The sequence below is a fragment of the Penaeus chinensis genome, chromosome 7 (assembly GCF_019202785.1).
Source record: "Penaeus chinensis breed Huanghai No. 1 chromosome 7, ASM1920278v2, whole genome shotgun sequence".
NCBI classification, from domain to species: domain Eukaryota; kingdom Metazoa; phylum Arthropoda; class Malacostraca; order Decapoda; family Penaeidae; genus Penaeus; species Penaeus chinensis.
The window spans coordinates 8,126,018-8,152,938 of NC_061825.1; the positions used below are offsets into that span (position 1 = coordinate 8,126,018).

Sequence of the window (26,921 nt, forward strand, 5' to 3'; positions counted from 1 at the left end):
TTATGACAACACAGGAAATTCCACGGACGAGTTTCACATAAACAGTGGATTATTCCTTAGTGGAATTATCCACTGCCATTAAGGAGTGCTATCTTATAATACGAAGGATAATGATAATCATGATGACATAACGACAGTATGAATAATTAATAAACACAGTTGTTCTGATTACTCGCTTGTGAAACTACAAATTTTATTAGTATTACAGTATGTGTGTATGACATGCGCCTTCACTTTCACAATCGCAGGGAGCAAGAGGCGTGTTGAATATGTATTCTTACACTGCAATAATACTTGATTTTTATTTTTTATACCATTATATATCTCTGTATATGAGCATTAATATTTCGGTTGATAATACTGAAATGTTTTTTTATCAATTATTTTATCAGCGTTTATCTTTTTTTTCTCTCTCATATTCGGTAACTGTGTCAGCTTATTCGAAATGTTGCATCTTATATTTCACAAAATATGTTTTTTTCTGCTGTACCAGTGCGACCATGAAAATATTCAGAAATCACTACAAAATACGAACATGTTTTGTTTTGGGTGTTGAAGCACTACTAGTAAAATAGGTTATCGGAAACGTTACTAAATTGATCGTTATATAGGGCTTGTTTTCTTTAAAATATTGATAATTCGTAGCTTTGATTTGATTTCTACGCAAATGTAAGGCCGTGTTTTTATTCGTAAACTTTCTAATTTCTATATATGGCTAACGTAGTGATAAGAAGATAGTGAACCGTGCCGGCTACTATTCTTAGTCTACCAACTGTATGGTTGACGCTAACGAGGAATTACATCACGTCGATGCAGGTGAATTTAAGCATTTATTTGCAATATATAATAAGAGCAGAAGAATAGATTCTAACGTCAATATCATGAGTGATGAGAGCCAAGGTTACCCAGCTACAATTCGAGATCGATACTCGGCTGAAGACTTCTCGGTAAGGTTGGTATTTCGGTCGAGTTGCCTTGCAAAAAAATTCTTTTCTCTAATTTCCGGCAACAATTACGTAAAGTTACATTCATTTTAAATACCATTCGCTCTGGAAATATTTTTCGCATTCCAATGAGCATCTTATTGTTTGTGTATATGTCCATAATTGATAGTAATGCCTAAATAGTAGATTCGTAGGGGGCGTCGGCATCTATATGAGTGACGTATTGATGACGTCAGCGCGGGGCCGCCGATGCGCCGACTCGCGCCGGCCGGAGTTGTCGTGAAGCGCGCGTCGTCGAGATCGGACGTGCCGCTGTGCCCTTTAGTGTCGACCAACAAACACTTCACAGACGGTGAAGAATGTGCTTGTAGCGAAAACCTACACAGGTCCTAGAGGGCAACATTAAGGGAGTGAACGAGTGTACAAAGTGAAGCCTAGTGGCTTGTACATAAGTGTGTATATACAGTGATTGTTGGTGCTGGTTTGAGAGCCAGCGCGTCGCCGTTGTTCGTGGATACTGTGTATCCTCTGCTGCCGTCCTCCTGCTGAGCGCCGAGAGTCGCCTCTTCAGCAGCCATGGCCGATGTAAGTAGGGGCCGCACGCCCCCGCCCGTGCCTTGCGGGCTGCTCGCGGGTGCGGGCGTCGTTTCTCGGGCTGGGTGGGTTGTCCGAGCATTTTTCTCTCCGCCATGTAGGCCTACAGCTAGTTCCCAAAGTGGGTGCAGTAAACCCAGGAGCGGCTTGTGGGTGGCGGTGAAGGCACGCATTGATCTGTGCGGTGCGGGCGCGACCCGTCCAGGGAATCAATACCCGGCAGAGGGACGGGGGCGCTGCCCACTCCACCTGCAACTCGCTACCTGCAATATTGTCACAATTCCCACCAAAGTATCCTGTCCAAGAGGTTGGCTAAGTTGCGTTACGAAAACCCCAATTAATGGATCTTCGGACGCAAGCCGCAGCCAAAGTACTAACCACAGTAAAGAGTATCTAAGCACCTTAGGGAAGCGTATAAAAACATAAGAAAACACCTATGTAGCGGAATATGAGTTATCAGAGTAATTTCCTGTCTTGTCTGCTTCTCAGGAGGACTGCCGGTAGGCCAGGGGAGGCGGTTATAAATAGTTCAGTTGGTAACATATCAGAGGCAAAAGGCTCAGGGCGGTAAGGCTTAGAATAGCCCCGTGTTGGAGGGGAGAGACCTGAGGGGTCCAATTAAGACAGGTCGGAGAGGGGAAAGCCAGAGATTATGTTACGCCCAAATATTATGCGCTTTCGAGGAGAACACAGACGGCGTCATTTGGCAGAGGATGTTCCCCTCCCCCCTTATTATGGCATGAAATGTTCATCTCGTAATGCCAGCTAGAATTCGCTCCGGAATAGCAGATACATGTAATTATGTCCATCTAAGTGCTCTTCGTCAGTTTCTATCATAAAAAAAAAAAAAAAAAATGTAAAATTTCCTAAGTATCGTATGTAACTCCGCAACACTAAAATTGTAACTTGAAAACCGCGATTGTTTTCCCGCGAATGTAAATATTGTCAAAAAGATAAAGGTTATATCTAAAAAAAAACTAAAAAAAATCACCCTAGGAGAGATTTATATGTTAACTATTAGACATGCTATTTTCTTCATATTTCACTAATATTCCCAAAACTTGCGACGAGACACAAGTACCGAGTTCACGGTTCAGCAGTTGATCTCCCTCGGTGCTGTACCGTGATCGCTCGACCTCCCATGAAAGTTTCCTTGTATGAATTTCACAATATAACGAAAATCTACAGTTTCGTTGACAATTTCCGATCTCTCAGACAATGGATTTTTTTTTCTCTGTTTGGTATTAGAGATAGACGGTGAAAATTACGAGACGAAGAGACGGTGGTGCGGGTTGTAAGTAGGACAAAAAGGAGGAACCGAGCACAAGTCCATAAAGTGCCAGCTCCTTAATTCAGGGAAAACCAGACTCGGCTTTATACGGTTTTTAAGTATATTTATCTATATATGTACTATATATGTATGTATCCAACCATTAATAATTTGTCTTCACGAATAAGAGGTATATGATTCGACATCATTGCACATGCTCGATTGCGACCAATGTTTTCCTAAATCCATACTTTAGAGTAAATTTGTCCAGGAAATGCAGTCTTCTCTATTTTTTGCACATATGGTATAATCACAGTTATGAACACCACAGTAGTACATTATGTATATGTATATATATAATTATATATAATGTATATATATAATGTATATATATAATGTATATATATATAGGTTTTGTCAGCATCTGACAAATCTCTTAAATGCTTCCAATGAATTTATTGATTCTTATTAAAATTCTCAGAGAACCGCTCACCATACTGCTAACGAAAGTGGTGATCGACTGCCTAGGAGCAAACTGTATTCATTATTCCATTCGTAGAAAAGGCCTTACCATTGAGATATTCTTTTAGCCATGCTGACGGCTTGGGGAACTGCCCTCTGGGCTTATAGAATTATAGGTAGGTTAATATAATTTAAAGAGAATTTAATGTCCTGTAAATGGATGGCAGTATTTTTGGCCCTTATTTTGTTTTCACATTCTACTAGAGACAATACAGGCTTGTTTTGACAGCCAACAGCTGTTCCTACAAGAATAAGAGTGTCCTAAATCAACCGGCGGAAATCCAAGATGGCGGCTTTGATGCCAACTGATAACAGGCGTGAAAGTCGGCCGCATCCCTTACTATAGTATTCAGATATTATGTATGCATAGTTTTGTTAAAGAATCAAAGGATAACCCAAATCTGTCTGCTCAATATGTATAAAGTTTTGTAGGGATGTATCGATAGAACCGGCTTCCCACGGCCCTTTACAACTGTACGCAGACGCTCAACTATTGATTGGAGTTGACGGTGTTGCCGGGTGTCGCTGGATTCCCAACTCCCTGGGAAGTTGACAGGTAATGTTCTCCAAAGTTTCTCACTTGTTCCCATCATTTTCCTCACCATAAGCAAATGAAGCCCGCCACATTTGTTTCGCAATGGAAAGCTTGAGAGAGAAAACTTCAGATGGAAATACAGATGGTGGCGTAGATGGGGGGAGGAGGGGGAGGCGGCCCCAGAGGAGCTGACACTGTTGAACGAGCCGGACTGGACTGGTGTTCAGGTGCTGGGATGGTGCATTGCAGAGGTGGGCTACTCACTACCGCCCACCCGATAGCAATTGCACAACCAATGGCCACTTCTATTTGCTTCTACAGCTCACCCCCCATTAAATGGCACTTCCGAAGTTGTTGGGATAAATAGGCGAAGAACACCAATAAATCCTAAAATTCAACTTCTGATAAGAGATCTGCGCCTCCTTGGTACCCGGCATCCAGCGACATCAGCATGCCGGCTTTCAGTTAATTACTTAATCAAGTTTCTACATTATAACACTACAGCTTACAACGGTTACTAAGCCCATGCTGAGTACGAAACTTTAAGGAAATTGCTTCCAAATTTGGATTGATAAGCTAGGAGGAAACTCTGCTAACCGGTTCAAAAGCCGGCGTCCCGGCTCCGCACCCAATCTTTTTACCCGTCACCTGTACCTTAGTCATTGCTTCAACAGGAATCCAAATGTCATTGTTGGTAAATCGAAATAAATGTAAATATACATACATGCAATACATTATGTATATATTGGTACGTGTCGTTACGAAATAACGTCTTCATACCTTTAGTGTGTAGTAATCTGTGCCCTAAAAGAAGCAGCCGGTCCCTCGACAGCTCAGAAGCCCCATTCTGCTCGCAGGAAGCCATACGCACCTATTACATTCTAGGTCCTAACGCCTGATTTTTTTTTCTTTCGTTCTTGCTAGTCTAGTTTTAACCTTGGACTGTTTACAAAGCACGACCGGTTGTCGTTATACGTAGTTATTTCAACCTGATTAGCTGTGTTAGATAGCTTAGGGAATACAGCTAGTACCAGTAACGATTGCCTCAATGTCTGGAGCAACCTTTTTTTTTTTTTCTTTTTTTTTTTTCCTAATCCTTACGTAATCATTACAGTCCGTACGGTGGTTGCCAACCGCTCTTCCTCCTCCCGTTCTTCGAGCTTTCGCTTCCTGTGTTATTTTCTGTTTATTTTTCGAGGGTAGCGTATGGTTGGTGCAGACTGAAATTGCATATGGCTGATAGTGTCGTGCGGAGCGATCGACGACAAAAAAAAAAATAATAAATAAATAAACAAATAATGCTGTATTAGTTAACAGGAAAATGTTTTGATAAGGAGACTGGCTGCCAGGTGCACCCACCGGCTTTAGACGTTAGTGTTGATTTCCATTAAGCAGAATAAAGCATTTTTGCATAATTAAAGTGTAAAAATGACGTTTAATTATATATTATTCCTTAATAGTAGTCTTTTTACTTTTCAAACATACCTTTTCTGCGAAAATGATTCTTTTGTAGTTTTTTTTTTTTCATACGTTTCAAACAGCTTTTCCGAGAAAAGAATAATAAAGTATGTGGATTGTGTCCTCTGTATTTTGAATCCTTAATGATAACCGATAATTATTCATCTCTTGATAGCCGTTGAGATCGCAGCAGCACAAGGTGTAAGCTGATTGAGATGGAGCACCACACTGCGTCTCCCAAGGCAACTAACTGCACGTGCTACAAGGCCATGTGTTGGCAGAGTTGTACCTTTTTTCATCATTAAAGTTACTCCCAAACTCAGCGAGTGGTGGTTCACTCTTGAATGAGAGCTTCCCTTTACAATAAGCTTGGACAAGGCATTCGGGGTGACCGTCCTGCGAATACTGCTTGGAAATCTTGCAAGGTGGTGGCACCAGAGCCCGTAACCGTCCGCGCTTCCACCGTCAGCTCGCCAGCCCCGAGGCGCGGCGGGTCCACAGCAACGCCACCCGCCCTGCTCCCTTCTTGCTGCTCGCGAGTTTCCGCTTACTGAATAACGCCGGGAAATTGATTTAGCGGGGGAGTATTTCGCTGTCATGTCATGGCTGGGACTTTCGCATCGCCGTTTATGACCGTAGCATGTAAAAAGGAAGACGTGGAGACGGGCAGGCGTAGAAAAGGGGAACAGGTCCGGGGGTCAGCTTTCCAACAGATGTTTTTGTAGGCGATGGTTTAGCGTTGGTGTTTGGGTGGGTTCGCCCGGAGGGGGGGGGACCTTTGTTCATTCTCTCCCCCTCCTACCCCCATCATTCCCGCCGTGGCTTTTAAACTTTCTCCGAAACCGAGATGGGGGGATCGACAGTACTGGTAATAAGTACTGTGATTTTATTTTACTTCATATTAGTAAATACGTTTAACTTGTGGAGAGAGAATTAAGGAGAAGAGTAAGATATAATTTTAAAGTACATTTCATCCAACGGCTTGGCTTGAGTAATTGAGTCAAACAAAAACAAACTGGAAACTGAAGCAGAACTGTGGCCTCCCTCCCCCTCCGCCCTCTCCCATCCGCCGCCCGCCCTGTCACCTGGAACAGGGCGGAGAGATGACGTTGCGCAATTTTCGGCTTATGGCCCTCTTGAATAAGGCTGGAGCTTGCCCAATCTTACGGTTACAACCTGTCTCGAGGAGTTGTAGCGAGAGGAGGTACTGCCAACATAGGAGCACTATGACACCCTATACTATGTGTGTATTCATTCAGGAGTATTGCTGTGACTACACACCCTTGACTCGTAATATAAATGTCTATTAAAGCTTATTGATTTTGGTCTCGCTGTCCTCCTTCACACGGCGCACAGTGAGGCTACGAAATTATCTTGATCAAGGGAAATGTCAGCCTGTCGGATCATCATTTGTAGCGCTGCCGAAGACCTGGGAATTTCAACCATCGATTTTTCTATGAAGAAAACTAGCATTCAGAAAATGTTTCTTGATACGTCTTTCGTGATCTTTCAATGATAAGGAGAGGCAGACATTTTAATAAGGGTTGGATTAGATCAGCTTCGGCATTACGTTGTCCAAATCATAAACACTCGAGGCACTTGACCGTCGAGTCCCAAGGTGAAAGATGTCTAAATAATGTGGTTAGTACACAGGATACAGGGAAAAAAAGAAAACGTGTAGATATCCCCTTTATCCTAACCCAAGGATTGGTTGTAAATATTTAAAATGCAAGGAGAATGATGAAACTAACACCATTTTTAAAATGCAGCATCATATGATTGTGAATGTGAGCATCATGCATTTGACAGCATGATAAGGTCATGAGAGAAGCAAGTGTAACAGCAGATAAGAACCCTAAAAGCACCACAATTTCAGTACTGCCCATGTGATATTTGATTGAGTTTTAACATGTTATGAGTTACTATACCTGTTATGGAGTTTGTGTTTGTTTTGTTAGTAGATTAATGTGATTGAGTTTGTGTTGTAGATCCATTAAGAAATAACTCCAGATAATCCACTCAGCCTGCAAACCACATTATTTGAAAATAAACTCAGTCAAAGGGAAATGCTTAGACTTTCCAGCCGATTTGAACCATTCAAAGCAGAAGCAAATGTGGCTTACAGGCAAAGGACTTGGATTAATGAGAGTTAACTGTATGTGGTTTGTTGCCAATTTCTCTTTCAGACGGGCAGAACAGATTCGTATCGACACGCCACGGATCGTACCATCCCTGATGATAACCGAACTGTGAAAGGGGATCCTAAGGTAGCATTTCTAAAGACAGACAGAGAAGAAATTACTACCACCATCTGGCTCTTCTTGCTGTTGAATCTGTCACATACACACTTACACCCTTATATACTGTCACAAGTCAAGTAGTGACTGTACTAAATGTCAGAATAATTTTTCTCTTCTCTGCTCTTTTCTTAGTTGTTTTTTTTTCTTCTTCCCCTCTCCCCCCATCTCTTTCTCCCCCCCCTCTCTCTCTTTCTCCCCCCTCTCTCTCTCTCTCTTTCTCCCCCCTCTCTCTCTCTCTTTCTCCCCCCTCTCTCTCTCTTTCTCCCCCCTCTCTCTCTTTCTCCCCCCTCTCTCTCTCTCTCTTTCTCCCCCCTCTCTCTCTCTCTTTCTCCCCCCTCTCTCTCTTTCTCCCCCCTCTCTCTCTCTCTTTCTCCCCCCTCTCTCTCTCTCTTTCTCCCCCCTCTCTCTCTCTCTTTCTCCCCCCCCTCTCTCTTTCTCCCCCCTCTCTCTCTCTTTCTCCCCCCCTCTCTCTCTCTTTCTCCCCCCCTCTCTCTCTCTTTCTCCCCCCCTCTCTCTTTCTCCCCCCCTCTCTCTCTCTTTCTCCCCCCCTCTCTCTCTCTTTCTCCCCCCTCTCTCTCTCTTTCTCCCCCCCCTCTCTCTTTCTCCCCCCTCTCTCTCTCTTTCTCCCCCCCTCTCTCTCTCTTTCTCCCCCCCTCTCTCTCTCTCTCTTTCTCCCCCCCTCTCTCTCTCTCTCTCTCTCTCTCTCCCCCCCTCTCTCTCTCTCTCTCTCTCTCTCTCTCTCTCTCTCTCTCTCTCTCTCTCTCTCTCTCTCTCTCTCTCTCTCTCTCTCTCTCTCTCTCTTTCTCTCTTTCTCCCCCCCTCTCTCTCTCTCTCTCTTTCTCCCCCCCTCTCTCTCTCTCTCTCTTTCTCCCCCCCTCTCTTTCTCCCCCCCTCTCTCTCTCTCTCTCTTTCTCCCCCTCTCTCTCTCTCTCTCTCTTTCTCCCCCCCTCTCTCTCTCTCTCTCTTTCTCCCCCCCTCTCTCTCTCTCTCTCTTTCTCCCCCCCTCTCTCTCTCTCTCTCTTTCTCCCCCCCCCTCTCTCTCTCTCTCTCTTTCTCCCCCCCTCTCTCTCTCTCTCTCTTTCTCCCCCCCTCTCTCTCTCTCTCTCTTTCTCCCCCCCTCTCTCTCTCTCTCTCTTTCTCCCCCCCTCTCTCTCTCTCTCTCTTTCTCCCCCCCTCTCTCTCTCTCTCTCTTTCTCCCCCCCTCTCTCTCTCTCTCTCTTTCTCCCCCCCCTCTCTCTCTCTCTCTCTTTCTCCCCCCCTCTCTCTCTCTCTCTCTTTCTCCCCCCCTCTCTCTCTCTCTCTCTTTTGCCCCCCCTCTCTCTCTCTCTCTCTTTTGCCCCCCCTCTCTCTCTCTCTCTCTTTCGCCCCCCCCCCCTCTCTCTCTCTCTTTCTCCCCCCCCCTCTCTCTCTCTTTCTCCCCCCCCCCCTCTCTCTCTCTCTCTCTCTCTCTTTCTCCCCCCCCCCCTCTCTCTCTTTCGCCCCCCCCCTCTCTTTCTTTCGCCCCCCCCCTCTCTCTCTCTCTCTTTCGCCCCCCCCCTCTCTCTCTCTCTCTTTCGTCCCCCCCTCTCTCTCTCTCTCTCTTTCGCCCCCCCCCCCCTCTCTCTCTCTCTCTCTTTCGCCCCCCCCCTCTCTCTCTCTCTCTCTCTTTTGCCCCCCCCCCCCCTCTCTCTCTTTCGCCCCCCCCCCCCCTCTCTCTCTCTTTCGCCCCCCCCCCTCTCTCTCTCTTTCGCCCCCCCCCCCCTCTCTTTCTCTTTCGCCCCCCCTCTCTTTCTTTCTCCCTCCCTCCCTCTCTCTCTTTCTCCCTCCCTCCCTCCCTCCCTCCCTCTCTTTCTTTCTCCCTCCCTCCCTCCCTCCCTCTCTTTCTTTCTCCCTCCCTCCCTCTCTTTCTTTCTCCCTCCCTCCTCTCTTTCTTTCTCCCTCCCTCTCTTTCTTTCTCCCTCCCTCTCTCTTTCTTTCTCCCTCCCTCTCTTTCTTTCTCCCTCCCTCTCTTTCTTTCTCCCCCCCCTTCCCTTCTCCCTCCCCCCCTTCCCTTCTCTCTCCCTCTCCCTCCCTCCCCCCCCCCTTCCCCTCTCTCTCCCTCTCCCTCCCTCCCCCCTTCCCCCCTTCCCCTCTCTCTCCCTCCACCCCTTTATCCGCTCCCCAGTGACACCCCCCCCCCCAACATACTTCTCAAATTCTTTGGCATATATTGACACTGACACAGACTAGCTTTACAATGTTTCTCAGTACAAGATCCTGACCACTTTTCTATATATTAGAAATTTGCTCAAGTAGTTCAGAATTGTTCATAATAAAATGTGATCAGGATTTTAGGATTGAGAACTTGTAATTGTACTGCTGTTCTCCAGAATTATTTTTGAAGACAAATTTTTCATAACCATGTATTTTTTTCCCATACTTAGCTTCTTCCATATCTGTCTAGATGTATTCAGAAGTATATTCCTATGAAAAAAAAAAAATAATAATAATTGTTGGGATCTTTACACTGGACCAAATTTTCAATGGCATAAGCTTTAATATGATAAAAGATGATACTAGAAAGTAAAGAAGAAATAGGAGCCTGGTAAAGATTCTAACAAATGTGAAATTTGGAGAAGGAACAAATACCCAGAACTTGTATAAAAAGGTCAAAATGATATGAATTGACACACACTCTCACTCTCACTCACTCTCACTCTCACTCACTCTCACTCTCACTCTCACTCTCACTCACTCTCACTCTCACTCTCACTCTCACTCTCACTCTCACTCTCACTCTCACTCACTCTCACTCTCACTCTCACTCTCACTCTCACTCTCACTCTCACTCATACTCATACTCTCATACACACACACACACACACACACACACACACACACACACACACACACACACACACACACATACACACACATACACACACACACACACACACACACACACACACATTCACACACTATATTCACATATTTATAGTATTGTATTTGTTCCTTCTGTTAATTAACACAATTTTTATTCTGTAGTTTGCACAGCTTTTTATATAAAATTTTATTGTTGTACTTGTTTCCACTTGCCAAAAGTAGACCTGGAATTTTGTTATCCTTAAAAAGTGCATGTTCTATTTATTTGTAGCTTGTATCTTGCTAGTGTTTGATATGTTGAATTTCTGCCTGTTAAATATGATAATTTAGATGTCTTGTGAATCATTTTCCTTTTGCAACTAGAGCACCTATTGCTTTGGCTACGAATTTAGTTTTTCTTCAAATTTTCCATACATTATTTTTTGAAGTTTGGCTTGAACCATACCTAATTTGTGTTGTGCATTGTAGATTTCAAATTATTTTCTCTTTCTCACTGCTATTGAGTCATGTTCATAGGTATTAGAATTTCCTGTTTGATTTGAACATACAGTATCCTTAAAACCAAATGCAAGCGCATACAAAAGAAGTTGAAGCCCCTTGGAAATTTCTTTGAATTTATTTTTCCCCATTTGGATGTCACAAATGCATATTAGATTAAAATAGATGAAAGCACTTTCTCAACCAAGTTAAAGGAACTGTAGAGTTATTAGTGGCTGTAAGTGATGCACTATTTTCCTTTATGATTTTTAGTCATACACCTTTGAGCAGTACTAGGATTCCAATTTGATTTACAACATACATACAGGTCATATCTAGGAAAAGGTTATTTTTTGTGAAGGTAAAAGTTTCACACAGTCGGGTAAAGGATGGTGATGTATACTGTTCTGCAGATACCCAGGATGAATATGATTTAACAGGATGACAGAAGTTGAAAAATTTAGTCAATTCTGTCGTGATAGACCCTTGAAATTGATTAAATTTACTATTGTTATAAGTGCAGCACTGATGTAGCAGTGCTAATTTTTCAGTATAGGAGAAATTTTTAGAATGCATCGGAAGCTTTTTAATCTTCAGATGATGATAAATTTTTAGTTTATGATCATAGTTGGTGATGGGTTACAAATATGCATGGACTTGACAAATTTTAGTTCCAGAAAATTGTGAAATTTTACATCTTGTAATGTATATCTGAAATAAATTTCTTCGTGAAACTTAATTTTTCTAGGTCTTTCAACATTTGAAGGACCAAGATTTTTAAAAATTATTTCTTCGTGTGAACTTTCCTATGTATTTTTGTTGACTTTTCTCTTTGTATTTTCTTTTATTTGATCTTTCTTGTATTGTACTTCTTGTATGCAAGTCTTGTATAACATTGGGTGAATGTGCTGAGAAGTGTATAAAGAGTTGTCACAGTATTATGCCTTATGCACTTCATGCACACAAGATGCCAATGATATTTATGAATAAAATTTGATGATTTGGAAGACTTGTGATATAGCATATATTACCTTTGAGTCTCAAAAAACTGCAAAGCTAAGCTATCGTTGCAAAAGTGATCTAAAAAGCTACCGATATCAATCAGAAAGTAATCATCCACTTGCCTGGAAATTTGGGACTAAAGTATCTTAACTGTTTCTGATAATCTGTAGCAGTCTTAGATCACTGTGTGAGCTTATTTTCTTGCCAGGTGATGGGTTCGATGCATGTTAAAAGACTCATTGGTGGGACTGTTGGATGGCCATGAATGTATTTGAGTGTCTGTAAGACATTGTTCTTTGTACCAAGATCTATATAACTTTTCATTATGACTTTACTAATATTTCTGTATGTGACATTTCTCTTTTTATTTTTTCCTTTACTTTTGCAAATTGAAGAAAATAAAATCAGCAATTTAATTGATTTTTCATGTTTGTGTTTTGTTTTTAGTATTTAAAAACAACTAAATTTTCACTTGGATTTTTTTTTGTTTAACATTGAATAAAGTTCACAAGTATATATCAGATTATGTTTAATGTAATAAAACTTAAAATTTTAGTTTATCTTGACTTTCAAGATTTCAAACATTTGTCCAACTGTATACTTATCTTTCCATTTTTATTTCAGTCTAAGAAAAAGCCTCAAAAGGCTAAAGGGAAGAAAGGAGACAAGGATTTGAATGATCTGAAGCAGGAGTTGGAACTTGATGAGCACAAGGTCCCCATTGAGGAACTCTTTCAACGTCTCACTGTTAACCCAGACACAGTAGGTTTACACAAGTTCTTTTTAGTATCTTTGATATATTGTCTAAATTAAGAGTATTGGTAACCTTTAATCCAATAGCAACGGGAAAGAAATTTCGGGAAAGGGGGGTAAAGGCAAGTGTACATTAGTGTGCACAGCTCCGCTCCTGGGTGATTGATCAGTTTGCGGTAGCTTACTTGAAGTCTCGCCTACTATTGAGATGTTAGGATGTGTGATGACTTAATATATGATTTGATCTAATGTCACCTGTTGCTAATGGGTTAGAATAGATGTGTATCAGTAGATACAAACTTGTTACCCTCAAAAATAAGTCAAATGTAAACCCAAATAGAATTCTCTTATGTACTTTGAATACAAGATTTTTTCCTGCCTTGAACATGACTGACCACTCCTGTAACCTTGCAGGGTCTATCACAAAGTGAGGCTAAGCGCCGTATTGAGCGAGATGGGCCGAATGCTCTTACCCCACCCAAGCAGACTCCAGAATGGGTCAAGTTCTGCAAAAACCTCTTCGGTGGTTTCTCACTCCTGCTGTGGATTGGCGCTATCCTCTGCTTCATTGCCTACTCAATTGAGACAGCTGCAGAAGAGGAGCCCAACAAGGATAATGTAAGTTTCAGTGTTGTGTTGGAGATAAAGAGAATCCTTTATTTAAAGAGATGACACAGTAATCATTGTGCTGAAAAATTATGTAACTAAATGATTTAAGTGAGTTACAATTTAAATTGATTTATAGTTATATAAGGATTTGTAGATTCTTTGATTAGAATGTCAAGTTTTTCTTTTGAGCACAGTTAATTTTGTTTCTTGAGTAAAGGTAGTTCATAAGAAATGTAGTTTGAAAACGTATTAGGCATAATGATAAATGTATGGTCATATCTATAAGGACATTTGCAATTAACAAATCTTTTTCTTCCTTAAAGGTTTTAATTATGCTTGCAGCCGGTATGCAGATGTTGGAGTTAAAGCATTTCAATGAACTGTTCTTTTTGTATTGAAATATCCTATTTTTTATTAGATGTAAGAAATTTCTCCCATAGTTAGGTGTAGAGATAAATGTTTTATTTCAATAGATTTGAGGAAGCATTAAAGTTTAAAGTTAAGCAGGTTAAGAATTTTTAGAGAATATTAATCATAATAAGTGAAAGATAGTAATTTATGAGTGGTAGCGTGTCTCAACAAATTTATCAAAGTTGGTAACATCTTATGGTGATATTTTACAGTTATACCTAGGTGTTGTGCTGACTGGTGTGGTGATTATAACAGGCGTCTTCTCCTACTATCAGGAGGCAAAGTCCTCTGCTATTATGGATTCATTTAAGAACATGGTGCCTCAGGTAAACATTTAGTCATGCTATATGCATTAGTTAACTAGCAGATGTTGGCTCCTCTCTGCCGTTCTGATGATGATGAAGAAGGTCCTCTGATGTTTAGTGGTAGGTATGAGATCATATGAGGTTAGATAGAGAATTAGACCCTGGGGAGGAACTGATGACATCAGAGGCTTCAAAGTTAGTGAGCTCATAGATAAATGGCACCTTTTTTTTTTTCTTCTTCTTCTTCCTCTTCCTCCAAGTGAGGTAAGGTCATGCAAAGGAATGATGGTCTGGAGTTTGTTAAACAGGCACATTTACGGTAAATTATACAGTTTTATGATAATTTTTATTTTTTTCATTTTATGCCTGGGCCATGCAAGCAAATTTCCCTTTGCTTTTTATCCATTTTTTTTTTTCTTTAATTTCTTTGGAGCCGAGTCAGACTCAAATTGACCAAGAGTCTTGGATCACAGACTCAAAGATGTAAAAGTATAGGGTCCTTCCACCTCTAGTCATTTCTTCCACATTCCTTTTAATTTTGTTGCCTTTTAGCCCATCCAGAAGCAGCACTTTTACACAGAGTAAAATACTCTTTTTTGACTCTTGTGTAAAAGAAGATCCAGAACACTAATTTTGATGCTGAAGGTTAAGGAGAAAGTAAATAGATATGAATAGAAAAAGTACTGACAAATAAGCTTGTTTGCAGTTGTACCTGGGCATTGTGCTCACAGCTGTCGTGATCATCACAGGCGTCTTCTCGTATTACCAAGAAAGCAAGAGCTCCCGTATTATGGAATCTTTCAAGAACATGGTCCCTCAGGTGAAGATGCCAATATTTGTTTGGAGTTATACTTCTAAGTGTGTTGTGTCGTAAATGTCCATGCATCACTTGATCTTTTTGCAGTAATATACGTATATTGTGACTGGCCAAGTAACAAACCTGTTAGTGCAATCCAAATTTAAATATGCATTATAGAACTTAACTGGTCTAATTATGTTTCTTCTCTAGACCCTCTTGCTTCCTTCTCTAATGATTATTCTGCCTCTTGCTCTTGTTGTATCTGTAACATACTTTCATGTCCCTCTTTTCTGAACTTTTTCTTCATGTGTTGTGGTCTTTGTCCTTATACTTTCCATGTGCTCACACTGCAGGTATGGACACTTTAGAAATTTCATTTCTTCAGTTTAATCTTGCAACATAATGTCCTCTTTACTTAACCTAACCACTGCATCTTGTGAATATCTTTATTTCTTTTCTCCTTTTGCAAAAATATTCTTTCAAAATATATTCTGTTTATGGTGTTTCTGATGCCTATTTTCTGAACCGTCATATTTCCCACACTCTGATTGACCATTTTACCAGTAATATTAAATGGGCTAATAAAAGGCTTAAACAATCCCCTTAAGGCTCTGGTTTCGCCCATATATATGTATATATATATTCACACATGTATTACTATTATACTTGGTTATATTATGTAATAATATGCTTTGTAAGTGTTTGATATAGAAACAATATGTTTGTGTTGGTGTGTGTGTATATATATATACATGTATGTACCCTGTATTTATTATTTTTATTTTTTATTATTATTTTTAAAAAATAATTTATATATTAAAAAAAAAAAAAATCCCACCTTTTGTTTTAGTAGATTTTATGCATTAGTCTCTTGACCACCTTTCCATTAATATTTTGGTGATTGCATTATAAAGTACACTGACATCCACAATACAAGTACTGGTTCATACTTAACTATTTGAATATCTGATGATAATATCAAGATCTATTCATGCACAGAACTTTGTAAAAAGTTAGTAGATGTCAGTGTTTCACTTGAAAGAGTTCTAATAGAAAAATACCAGGTTATACATTTAAGGGTGGTATGTGATTAGGGTTTCAAACTTTAGCTCTGCAAAAGGAGTCAGGGTAAGATTATTTAGTATAAGATTGGGTCTAGTTGTTCCTGCTGAAAGTTTCAACATTTACACAAACTTAGGATACTCAGGCTTTTTGTAACAAGTTGAAACTTAAGCTGTTAAATTCTTAGGTCTTCTCAGGTAAGTAAATGGAACATATATATAATTGTGTGTGTGTATGTGTATATATATATATATATATATATATATATATATATATATATATATATATATATAATATTACATCAAAAATATATGTAAAGTTTATGTTATATTTATTTGATAATCAGTTAATTCATTTTTTTTTTTTTTTTTTTTGTGGGAAGTTATTGTTATTTGATTTTTAGTACATATCAATTTATTTTAATAAACATTAACTACAAAACTTTCCTAATGTGTTATTCTAAGAGTACAAAGACTAGGTAAATATCCCTAATTGTAGATACTGAAGTTAATCGATACTCTTCTCTTTCAATCAGTATGCTATTGTTCTTCGAGATGGCGAGAAGCAGAATGTTCAGGCTGAGGAGCTGTGCATAGGAGACATTGTAGAGGTCAAGTTTGGTGATCGTATCCCAGCTGATATCCGTGTCATCGAAAGCAGGGGCTTCAAGGTTAGTTCCTGGTCTTGTGTAATTTTTGTTTCATCATTAGTAGTAAAGGTTGTAATATGATTTTTAGCTCAATTCATAATATAAAAGTGTTGGTAATGATAAGTAATACAAACTTTGCCTTTGTGCTACAGGTCGACAACTCTTCCCTGACTGGAGAATCCGAACCCCAGAGCCGATCACCCGAATTCACTTCCGAGAACCCCCTTGAGACCAAGAACTTGGCTTTCTTCTCCACCAATGCTGTTGAAGGTGTGTTTTTTGTGCTTTATGTATGGTCTTCCATATCTTTCCGTACTTTAAGCTTGATAAAATTTGTTATAATGACAACTGTTGATTATGAAAGTGTGATAGTCCCTAATTTCTGTAATATTTTCAGGTACCTGCAGGGGTGTCGTTATCATGATTGGTGACAACACTGTGATGGGTCGTATTGCTGGTTTGGCATCTGGATTGGAAACTGGTGAAACCCCCATTGCCAAGGAAATTACCCATTTCATTCACATCATTACTGGTGTGGCTGTGTTCTTGGGTGTGACCTTCTTCGTTATTGCCTTCATCCTTGGTAAAGATCCCGGTTAAAAATATTTGTTAGTGTAATTTCAGTCTCAATTAAGATTATTACTCTCTACTTGACTCATTTTTATATATGGCTCAGTAAATTCAGTGCAGATCTTCTATTCTAACTCTTACTCTTCATAGATGTTTTTATAAGGATATAGAGTTGGTCACAAAATTTGTATACTAATTTGAAACTTCACAATTTCAGGGTACCATTGGTTGGATGCTGTTGTGTTCCTCATTGGTATCATTGTAGCCAATGTGCCTGAGGGTCTGCTAGCCACTGTCACTGTGTGCTTGACTCTTACTGCCAAGCGCATGGCTGCCAAGAACTGCCTTGTAAAGAACTTGGAGGCTGTGGAAACCCTGGGTTCCACTTCCACCATTTGCTCTGATAAGACTGGTACCCTCACCCAGAATCGTATGACAGTAGCACATATGTGGTTCGACAACACCATCATTGAAGCTGATACATCTGAAGATCAGTCTGGCTGCCAGTATGACAAGACCTCACAAGGCTGGAAGGCTCTGTCTAGAATTGCTGCACTCTGTAACCGTGCTGAATTCAAGACTGGCATGGAAAACACTCCCATCCTGAAACGTGAAGTAAACGGCGATGCTTCTGAAGCTGCTCTGCTGAAGTGCGTAGAATTGGCTGTTGGTGATGTAAAGGGCTGGCGTGCACGCAACAAGAAGGTATGTGAAATTCCTTTCAACTCCACCAACAAGTACCAAGTATCCATTCACGAGACTGAGGATAAGAACGACCCACGATACCTTGTTGTGATGAAGGGAGCCCCTGAGAGGATCCTGGAACGCTGCTCCACCATCTACATCAATGGAGAAGAAAAGGCCCTCGACGAAGAAATGAAGGAAGCTTTCAACAATGCCTACCTTGAATTGGGTGGCCTCGGAGAGCGTGTACTTGGTTTCTGCGACTATATGCTGCCAACTGACAAGTACCCACTTGGATACCCCTTTGATGCTGATGCTGTAAACTTCCCTGTCCATGGTCTGCGCTTCGTGGGTCTGATGTCTATGATTGATCCTCCACGTGCTGCTGTACCTGATGCTGTAGCAAAGTGCAGATCTGCTGGTATCAAGGTTATCATGGTTACTGGTGATCACCCCATCACTGCCAAGGCTATTGCCAAGTCTGTAGGTATCATCTCTGAAGGAAACGAGACTGTTGAGGATATTGCACAGAGGCTGAACATTCCCATCAAGGAGGTTGACCCCACAGAAGCAAAGGCTGCTGTAGTTCACGGTTCTGAACTTCGTGACATGACATCTGAGCAATTGGATGATGTCCTCCTCCACCACACTGAAATCGTGTTTGCCCGTACCTCCCCACAACAGAAGCTGATCATTGTAGAAGGTTGCCAGCGTATGGGTGCCATTGTGGCTGTAACTGGTGATGGTGTAAATGATTCTCCTGCTCTGAAGAAGGCTGATATTGGTTAGTATTTTGGGCAACTAAAGATACTATTGTATTGGACATTCAATACTTGATAATATAAGTATGCTGATATGTGGATTGTAACATTACAATATTCGTTATTCAATTCCATCTTCTTCCTACAGGTGTTGCTATGGGTATTGCTGGTTCTGATGTGTCCAAGCAAGCTGCTGACATGATCCTGTTGGACGACAACTTTGCTTCCATTGTCACTGGTGTTGAAGAGGGCAGACTTATTTTCGACAACCTGAAGAAATCCATTGCTTACACCCTGACATCTAACATCCCTGAGATCTCTCCTTTCTTGTTCTTCATGATTGCCTCAGTCCCACTTCCTCTTGGAACTGTGACCATCCTCTGCATTGATCTGGGTACTGACATGGTAAGTTATGCAGCTTTTTATTCCCCAAGACAACTTTCAAGGGAAGGGTGACACTTAACTTTTTTTTTTTTTTCTTAAAACTCCCCCAGAACAATATTTTACCTCCAAGAATAAGATCCACTCAAAAATCAAAAACACCTGGCCAGACCCAAGAAACCTTATGCCACATTTCCTATACAAACATATATTACCCAGGGTTTACATATTGTTGCATAATATTTTTATTAGCAATTATTGATTTTTTTCTTCCCAAGCTGCCAGCTATATCCTTGGCTTATGAACAAGCAGAAAATGACATAATGAAGAGGCGCCCCAGAGATCCTATATATGACAAATTGGTTAATGAGAGGTACTGAGTCAAATGGTGATATTACATCTGTTGTAGATGGATAAAACGTATACTTGTAAAGTAATTAATTGCCAGGTAATTCTTGAAAAGCAAACTACTCTGAGTATTAAGTTTTGTAAGTCATATTCAACCAAAGCTTAGTAGAAAGAAGTAATCGTAAAGTAGAGTATCTTAACTTCATAAAGTTGGAAAACCTTAGATTTGCCTCTTACACCCTACCAGTTCATTCCCTGTACAATTTCCGTCCTTTCGGTAGATCCCAGCCATATCACTGGCCTATGAAGCTGCGGAGAGTGATATCATGAAACGATATCCCCGAAATCCATTCAAAGACAAACTTGTCAACGAAAGGTAAAAAGGGCTGCATAAGAATGGATAACATGGAACGATTTTTTATCCAGCTTTTGCAAGATGGCAAATTTCATACTCTGCCACTTTTACTAGCACGCAAAATTGGCCATGGGATTTTTCTCGTTTAATAGGCAAAGGTTTGGTCTCAATTATGAAAAGACCATGTTTTGCATGTTTCTTTTTTATACCTTTTTTTTAATATTGAAGAGAAGAATAAGAAAAGAGTGGACATTATTAGTAAGGTATTTTTTAATATTACCAGACTGTTGAAGGACCAACAGTCTGAATTCTCTTGGCTTATCCAACTGGGCTGGCGGGGATAATAAGCAAGAGAATGCATTTTCCCCTTTTTTATTTCATATTTTATCTATATTTCAAATTATAACTTGAAAGCAGGTTTATGAGAATGATCTTGCTAGTATTTTTTAATCCCCAAATCAATTATTATATGAAATTTATGAAAATTTAACAACTTTTATTTTAAGCTACTTACTTCATTGTTGCTTATTCTAATACTTCAAAATTTTCTTCTATGACCCACCGTTTGCTAAATTTCATCATTCACTGTGATCAGGCAATCACATCCTTTTATTGTAAACACATTCACACACAATTGTCATATGTGTATGCTCGTATTTATTTTAAAAATCTGTATATACATATGTATGCACACACTAAGCACACAAAAAATACTCTTGATACATTTCTACATTTTAAAAATAATCATGCAACTGCATTTTGAAACATAACTCAAATCTTTCATCAAGTTCTTTGCTTCTCATTTCCTTCCCTTCTACCCAGCTTTTACCCTTTTACTGTTCATAAATGATGATAAAATCAATATTTTCATTACCAGTATTATGATTATTGCTGTTAATGGATACCGGCCCAAACAATCATGAACAGCTTCCTTTTTTGTGAGAAGTGGAATGCACTTTTTCTTTCCATAAATTTTCCTCCAGAGTGCAAGTCACATTTTGTGATTTTTGTCCGATAATTTAAGATTTTTATATTGATGACATAAGTTAAAATCTATTTCAAACTTTTGAAGAAAAAAAATAGGATTTTGGTTAGAGCATATTACCATAGTAGTTCTTAGAATATAATATACATATGCCCCTGCCCATCACATTGAGTAATCTGCACTTATCAGAACTGATACTGTTTTTTCACCACTGTCTGGGATTATTCATGAATTTCATTCACAATGTCATCTTGCACACGGATCACCCTGCCACTGCAGGCTGAGTGTGTAGACTTGCTAACTCTCAGCCGTCCATATCGCACAACTTGGGCCGTGTTCAGTAAAGTGTATTTTTCAGGCCACATAGATAGATTTTTGTTTTTTCCTGGATTAAATTTTAATATGAAAGCATGCTGGTCTCTATATTTTCATATCAGTTTTTATCTTTATACCAAAAATATAAGTTAAAAGGCCTGAAGGTTGCACCTGTTGCAAGCGGTGTTTGTGTGTATTGACCTGCCATGCATGCCATATTCATCACCATAGTGTCGTGCCTCAAAGAGTTCACCCCGTGTGTATCTGGTCTCATATCTGTCTTTTTTTGTCTGCCTCTTGTCCTGTGCTGGCCATGACAGGTCCCAGCCATTTCCCTTGCCTATGAAGCAGCTGAATCTGATATTATGAAGCGTCAACCCCGAAATCCGTTCACCGACAAGCTTGTGAACGAGAGGTAACGTGTGCAGGTTCTCTCTCTCTCTCTCTCTCTCTCACTTTCTCTCTGCCTTTCTCTCCCCCCCTATTTATACATATCACTTCCTGTATACCCATCCTACACCCTAATATCAGATCAATCAACCCAGATGCTGGAGAATCTCAGTGATCGAACCCTTGCATGAATGTTCTCTAGCGGATGCAGATCCAGAGTATGTACAAGCATCAGCTGTGCTTGCTGCTAAAAAGAACCACACAAGGACAAAGTCTAAGCAATCAGGAACTAGAACAAGAAGCACAGCTTGCTTAAGTACTCTTTTTTTTGTGGGACACGATGACTGAGGCTTGTGTATTCCTTTCTTCTGGAGTACCGTTATATCAGGTCCAAAATCATCATGTCTCATGTTTTAGCCTATATCCGAGATCCCCTACACACAAATTTACTGCTGTTCAAGGGGCCTGTCACCATCTTTCTGGTAATGCTAGCACATGCCCAACAGGACAGAGCAGAGCTCATATCTTGGTACATTTATTGCATTTTCTTTTATGCATTTTAAGATTCCAGGTCATGCAAGCTGCAGCATTTGTTGTGATGTTACCTTTTTATTTTCTTTTTTTATTTCATTTTTATTGTTTTATTTGTTTAATTCTATTTTAACCTCATAATTTGGTTAATATTTAGGTGCCTGCCATTTCCCTTGCCTATGAAGAAGCTGAGTCTGATATTATGAAGCGCCAGCCCCGAAACCCATTCTCCGACAAGCTTGTAAACGAGAGGTAATGTTTGTATGAAGTGCAGCAATTTGCATACTAACAAGTTCGCGTTTTTCTCTTCTAATGAAGCTAGTTAGTGAAATCCAACTAACAAGCTTGTTGTCGAAAATATGGTGGTGGTATAACGGTTTGAATTTTTTATTTTTATTTTTTTTTTTATTTTGAAAGTGTGACCTTTTCTTTTGTTAAAGGTTTCACGAGCAAGGCTTGTCAAAATGGGGGTTTCGTACCTTTGTTTTTCTTTGCATGTTTGCTTTCATCTCAATTGTTGGACCAAAACAAAGGATTTGACCAACAATTTAGATTTGTTCCGTGGAATTATGGGCAAGGTCGCTTAGTTTACCAATTTATTTGGTCTATTTGAAGTCTTATGTTGTGGAACCTTTTTTTTTTTTTTTTTTTTTTTTTTTTATGGGGTGGGTGAATATTTCGGACTACAAAACACTTGTGTTCTTTACTTTTGAATAGCAGTGAGGATTTTGAAATATCAGTCCTCTATTCTACAGTTCTTAGTTTCTGTTGAGTACATAAAATTTTTTTGTTGGAATATCTGATGCATGTTTTCGAAAGAGCTTAATGTGCATGGTGTGCATATTCTATTTCACCTTTCTTTTTAATTTTAACTTTTTTTATTTTTACATCCTGATCTCCTTCATCCGTGATGCTTTCCGTGTCCAAAGACTGTTCTAATTGCTTCGAAGGATATATTCAGAAATTGCTATGGTTCATACCATGGGCCCTGTGTTCCAGCCATGTACTGTAGAAGTGCACCGTAGCGTGAATGACGCGGCGATAACGGCAGTATGCAATTCGGCTGCTCAGATGCTTCCTATTCAATGGGCTGTATTACTTAGGAAATTGTCTGTGTCTGTCTCAGTCTGACTTACAATGTAAGTAGATGATGCTTCTAGAAGTTGAAATGCAATGCGTATGATCCATCTACATAGCCACACCAGTCGGTGGTCTTCACTGTGGGAAGAGGTCGTTGCTAGGCTGACTGGCTTTTCATGCTAGATACAGGGGGAAAAAGGGATGGTTCTAGTCTATTTTACGGCTCCTGCCTTGCCCTCTACCCACCTATGAACCACCACGGCGTGTGGGCTAACCACATCACCGATTGATAGGGGCCAGCAGAGTAATTGTTCATCGCCACACCATCCTCATGGAAGCATTCCTGGATGCCCGTGAGCAACGCTAATTTTCCGTAAATTTTTACACAAATGCGCAGGTCCCGGCCATTTCCTTGGCCTATGAGGCTGCAGAATCGGACATTATGAAGCGCCAACCACGAGACCCGTGGCACGACAAACTTGTCAATTACAGGTGAGCTGCCACCACTATTCAAGAGGTTTTTCGCAAGCCCATTCTCCCTTGTTACTGTATATCAAGAATGTTTGGTTGGTGTCAAGGTGAAGCATACTGCTCCCGTTGGAGAGCTGTAATTGATGTTTTAGAATTTTCACCAAGAAAATGTATGTGTTCGGACTATGTTTACAGACAGGCGCATCAATACATTGCACAGAACCACCTAATCTTACACTCGTTGGTCAATGTTTTATTGCTTAGGTTTATGTATATCTATACCTTATCCATGGAATGCCAGCTCTCAGCCTATACTACAGTTTGTTTGTAATTGCTGAAGCCTTCATTGTTTGATAGTCAGTGTTCTATAAAAATGTACATTGTGGCACATCATACAAGGATGTGGACGTAGGCAGAGTAGAGATGTCAACAAATAATGTGTAACATTTCCATACATAGGCAGGTACATAATGATTTATTTTACATCATTTGTGATTTGTCCAGTCCATGGATCATTAGTGGCCCAACTGTAAAGGATATCTACACTTTGTCAGTATCTTCTTCTACCTGCTTTGTTTATACAGGAGTCCTTCATGCACCATGTTTGTGAGTTAACTGGGATAAGAATTTTCCAGTGGATTTGTGTTCGCACTGCGTTTGTATCTTTTCTTTTTGTAATGGACTGATAAGGCACTTCTTTATCCATACCTCAAACAGTTTGTGAAAGTTACTTGCCCCCGACATTTGTACAAACTTCTGTTTCCCTTTGCATGGAATCTAAGGAAAATGAGTGCATGTATCTTGTTTTGTTTTCTCTGTAAAATGAAATGTTCCACCACCATAGAGGATCTACAGCATCTCAGAAAAGGGTAAGGGAATCTTATCTATGCCGATACCCCATAGAGACTAAACCTGATTTTTCTTGTAGAATTCTTACTCTTAGCTAAGGTTTTATTCACTACCGGATACTATTACTAACCCTAAGTATTTACTCTGATTATAGTAGATAGTGTTTATACATAGTTAAAGTTCATATCCTACTGCTAGATGCCTTTTAATTGCAATCTTGCAATTTTCAGAAGGGATTTCATCAGCTGACAAAAATTGTTTATATTAGGTATTTGGTTGATATGAATATCTTTTACTATTACCTTTTTAAGTAGATCAAATTTACTATCTTTAAATGTTAACATTTTCATATATATAATTAATATCTGCAGCACTCTTGATTGGTGTGCTTTATTTCACCACTCTTTTTCTATAATCTCCACATAGAACTCAGGAATACAGTATGTCACAGTTCTCTGCTATCTCCTTCAATTATGCAAGCTACATTTTGTATGGGGTTTAACTTCTTTACAAAATTATAAAAAAAAAAAATTCTTCTCATCTATAATGGGGCAAAACATATTCCATATCATATTGTTTGAGAGTTTTAATTGTATGTTGTATTCCCCACATAACAGGCTCATCTCAATGGCCTATGGTCAGATTGGTATGATCCAAGCCCTGGCAGGATTCTTCACCTATTTCGTAATCATGGCTGAGAACGGCTTCCTGCCACCCCATCTCTTCGGTCTCCGTGAGCGCTGGGACAGCAAGGCCATCAACGATCTGGAGGATCACTATGGACAGGAATGGGTAAGTTTCCGGTTTGGTGTAGTCCATTCGATGGTGTAGTCCATTCGATGGTGTAGTCCATTCGATGGTGCTTTTGTGCGCCCATTTTTAAACTGTAGACATAAAACTGAATGAGACAGCTCGAAATTATGGAAGACACGAGATTCTGAACATGGTAAATGTATTTGTTTCATGATAATTTTACCTTTTTTTTTTTTTTTTTTTTTTTTTCCCAACAGACCTTCCACGACCGTAAGATTCTTGAGTACACCTGCCACACTGCCTTCTTCACCTCTATTGTGATTGTGCAGTGGGCCGATTTGATCATTTGCAAGACCCGCCGTAACTCCATTGTCCACCAGGGCATGAAGTAAGTACTTAGGAACTCGGCAAAAACTTTCTTTGGTAGTAGAACCGAAAATGTAATGATTTTTATATTATGTTTATATCAGAATGAAAAGCTTATCAGCGAATTTTTTCACAATGATTACTTGTCAGATACTAGATGCAAGTCTTTGTGTAGTGTTTTCTTTCTGCATTTTTACTGACCATTATTACTTTCAGGAACTGGGTGCTGAACTTTGGTCTCGTCTTTGAAACCACTTTGGCTGCCTTCCTTTCCTACACCCCAGGCATGGACAAGGGTCTTCGCATGTACCCACTGAAGTAAGTAGCTACATTGCGGCAGCAGCAAATCAAGCTGTCAGTTTAGCTGTGAACTTAGTTTTCGAAATATTCTGTAGCATACATACCCAGAAAATCCTCTAACAACGATCCTTATTATTCACAGGTTCTACTGGTGGCTGCCTGCTCTTCCTTTCTCCCTCCTTATCTTCATCTATGATGAGATACGTCGCTTCATCCTGCGTAGGAACCCCGGTGGTTGGATGGAACTGGAGACCTACTATTAAGCTGTTACTGTGAGCGCAAGAATTACTAGAGCTCAAGACTGATTGCATGGCTCGCATCACCTGCCATCATCAGTGAACTTCCCACAGCCAGCACTTGTGTCGCTATTACTTGTGGAAATTTATTTAATATCCCAATATGGAAATTAATTTCTAGTTGACCCCAAGAATATTTAGTAAAAGAAGAGGCTTGGTCTCTTCATGATTCCATATGTATTTCATTGTTACTTACTGAGGATATTAATGTTATTATGGCTGTTTCTACTTTACCCATTGTTATATTTAAAGTTTCCAGTAAGTAACAGTGACATACAGATATATATATATATATATAATGTACAGAATCCTGGTGAAGGATGTAATAAAGACAAAACCGACACTTCAAGACTGCACCAGAAGTAATTTTAACCGTGGTTTATATAACCTGGTCAACTACTGCTCCATACTGCAGGTGTGAGAAAGCAGTTTCTCTTGGGGGGGAATAAAATTTTTTGAATGCTGTAAACAAAAAACAAAAAAATCTAAAAAAAAAAAATAAAAAAATAAATAAATAAGCAGCAATTGGAAAATGGCCACATTGTTCTACCTTTTTAAGTTTTTGGAAGAGGAATTTTGCTTTCTTACACAAGTGGTGCTGGGGATGTTCTCATCTGTTAAATTTGTGTAAATTTTAGTGCACATGAGTAGAAGTGTGATGGCTACAAACCTGCAGCCGAAATCAAGTGTAAAAATATTGTGTAGATAGTGTGTAGACAGCCCCAATCTTCATGAGACTACCTAGTTTGCAAGAATGTTTTCATAATTGATCATAATCATTATTCGGAGTCGAGTTGTTACAGCTGTACTGCTCAAACCTTATCCCACGTTCGTTGGTAAATGTTTCAATGCCTAGGTTTTATTTTATGTTTTCCTTCTTCTCTGGATATGTATTAACATTTTTGCTATGTGCAGTAAAATCTGAGAGGATAATACATTTTAATCTAAAAAGTAA

General features: G+C 39.9%; 1 protein-coding gene across 2 annotated transcripts; it reads left to right on the forward strand.

Moving 5' to 3' along the window:
- The first annotated feature begins 1,207 nt into the window (after nt 1–1,207).
- On the forward strand, nt 1,208–26,921 carry LOC125027414 (sodium/potassium-transporting ATPase subunit alpha-like). 2 transcript variants are annotated; one of them, XM_047616487.1, is made up of 15 exons: nt 1,208–1,529; nt 7,510–7,590; nt 12,568–12,705; nt 13,111–13,314; nt 14,728–14,841; nt 16,418–16,552; nt 16,684–16,801; nt 16,929–17,114; nt 17,319–18,569; nt 18,695–18,951; nt 22,009–22,103; nt 24,869–25,043; nt 25,262–25,392; nt 25,587–25,688; nt 25,813–26,921. In XM_047616487.1, exons 1-15 carry the CDS (start codon nt 1,521–1,523, stop codon nt 25,931–25,933), a joined length of 3,117 nt encoding a protein of 1,038 aa, XP_047472443.1. In that variant the 5' UTR covers nt 1,208–1,520; the 3' UTR covers nt 25,934–26,921. The 2 variants fall into 2 exon arrangements, with proteins under 2 accessions (XP_047472443.1, XP_047472444.1); XM_047616488.1 differs by lacking the exon at nt 7,510–7,590.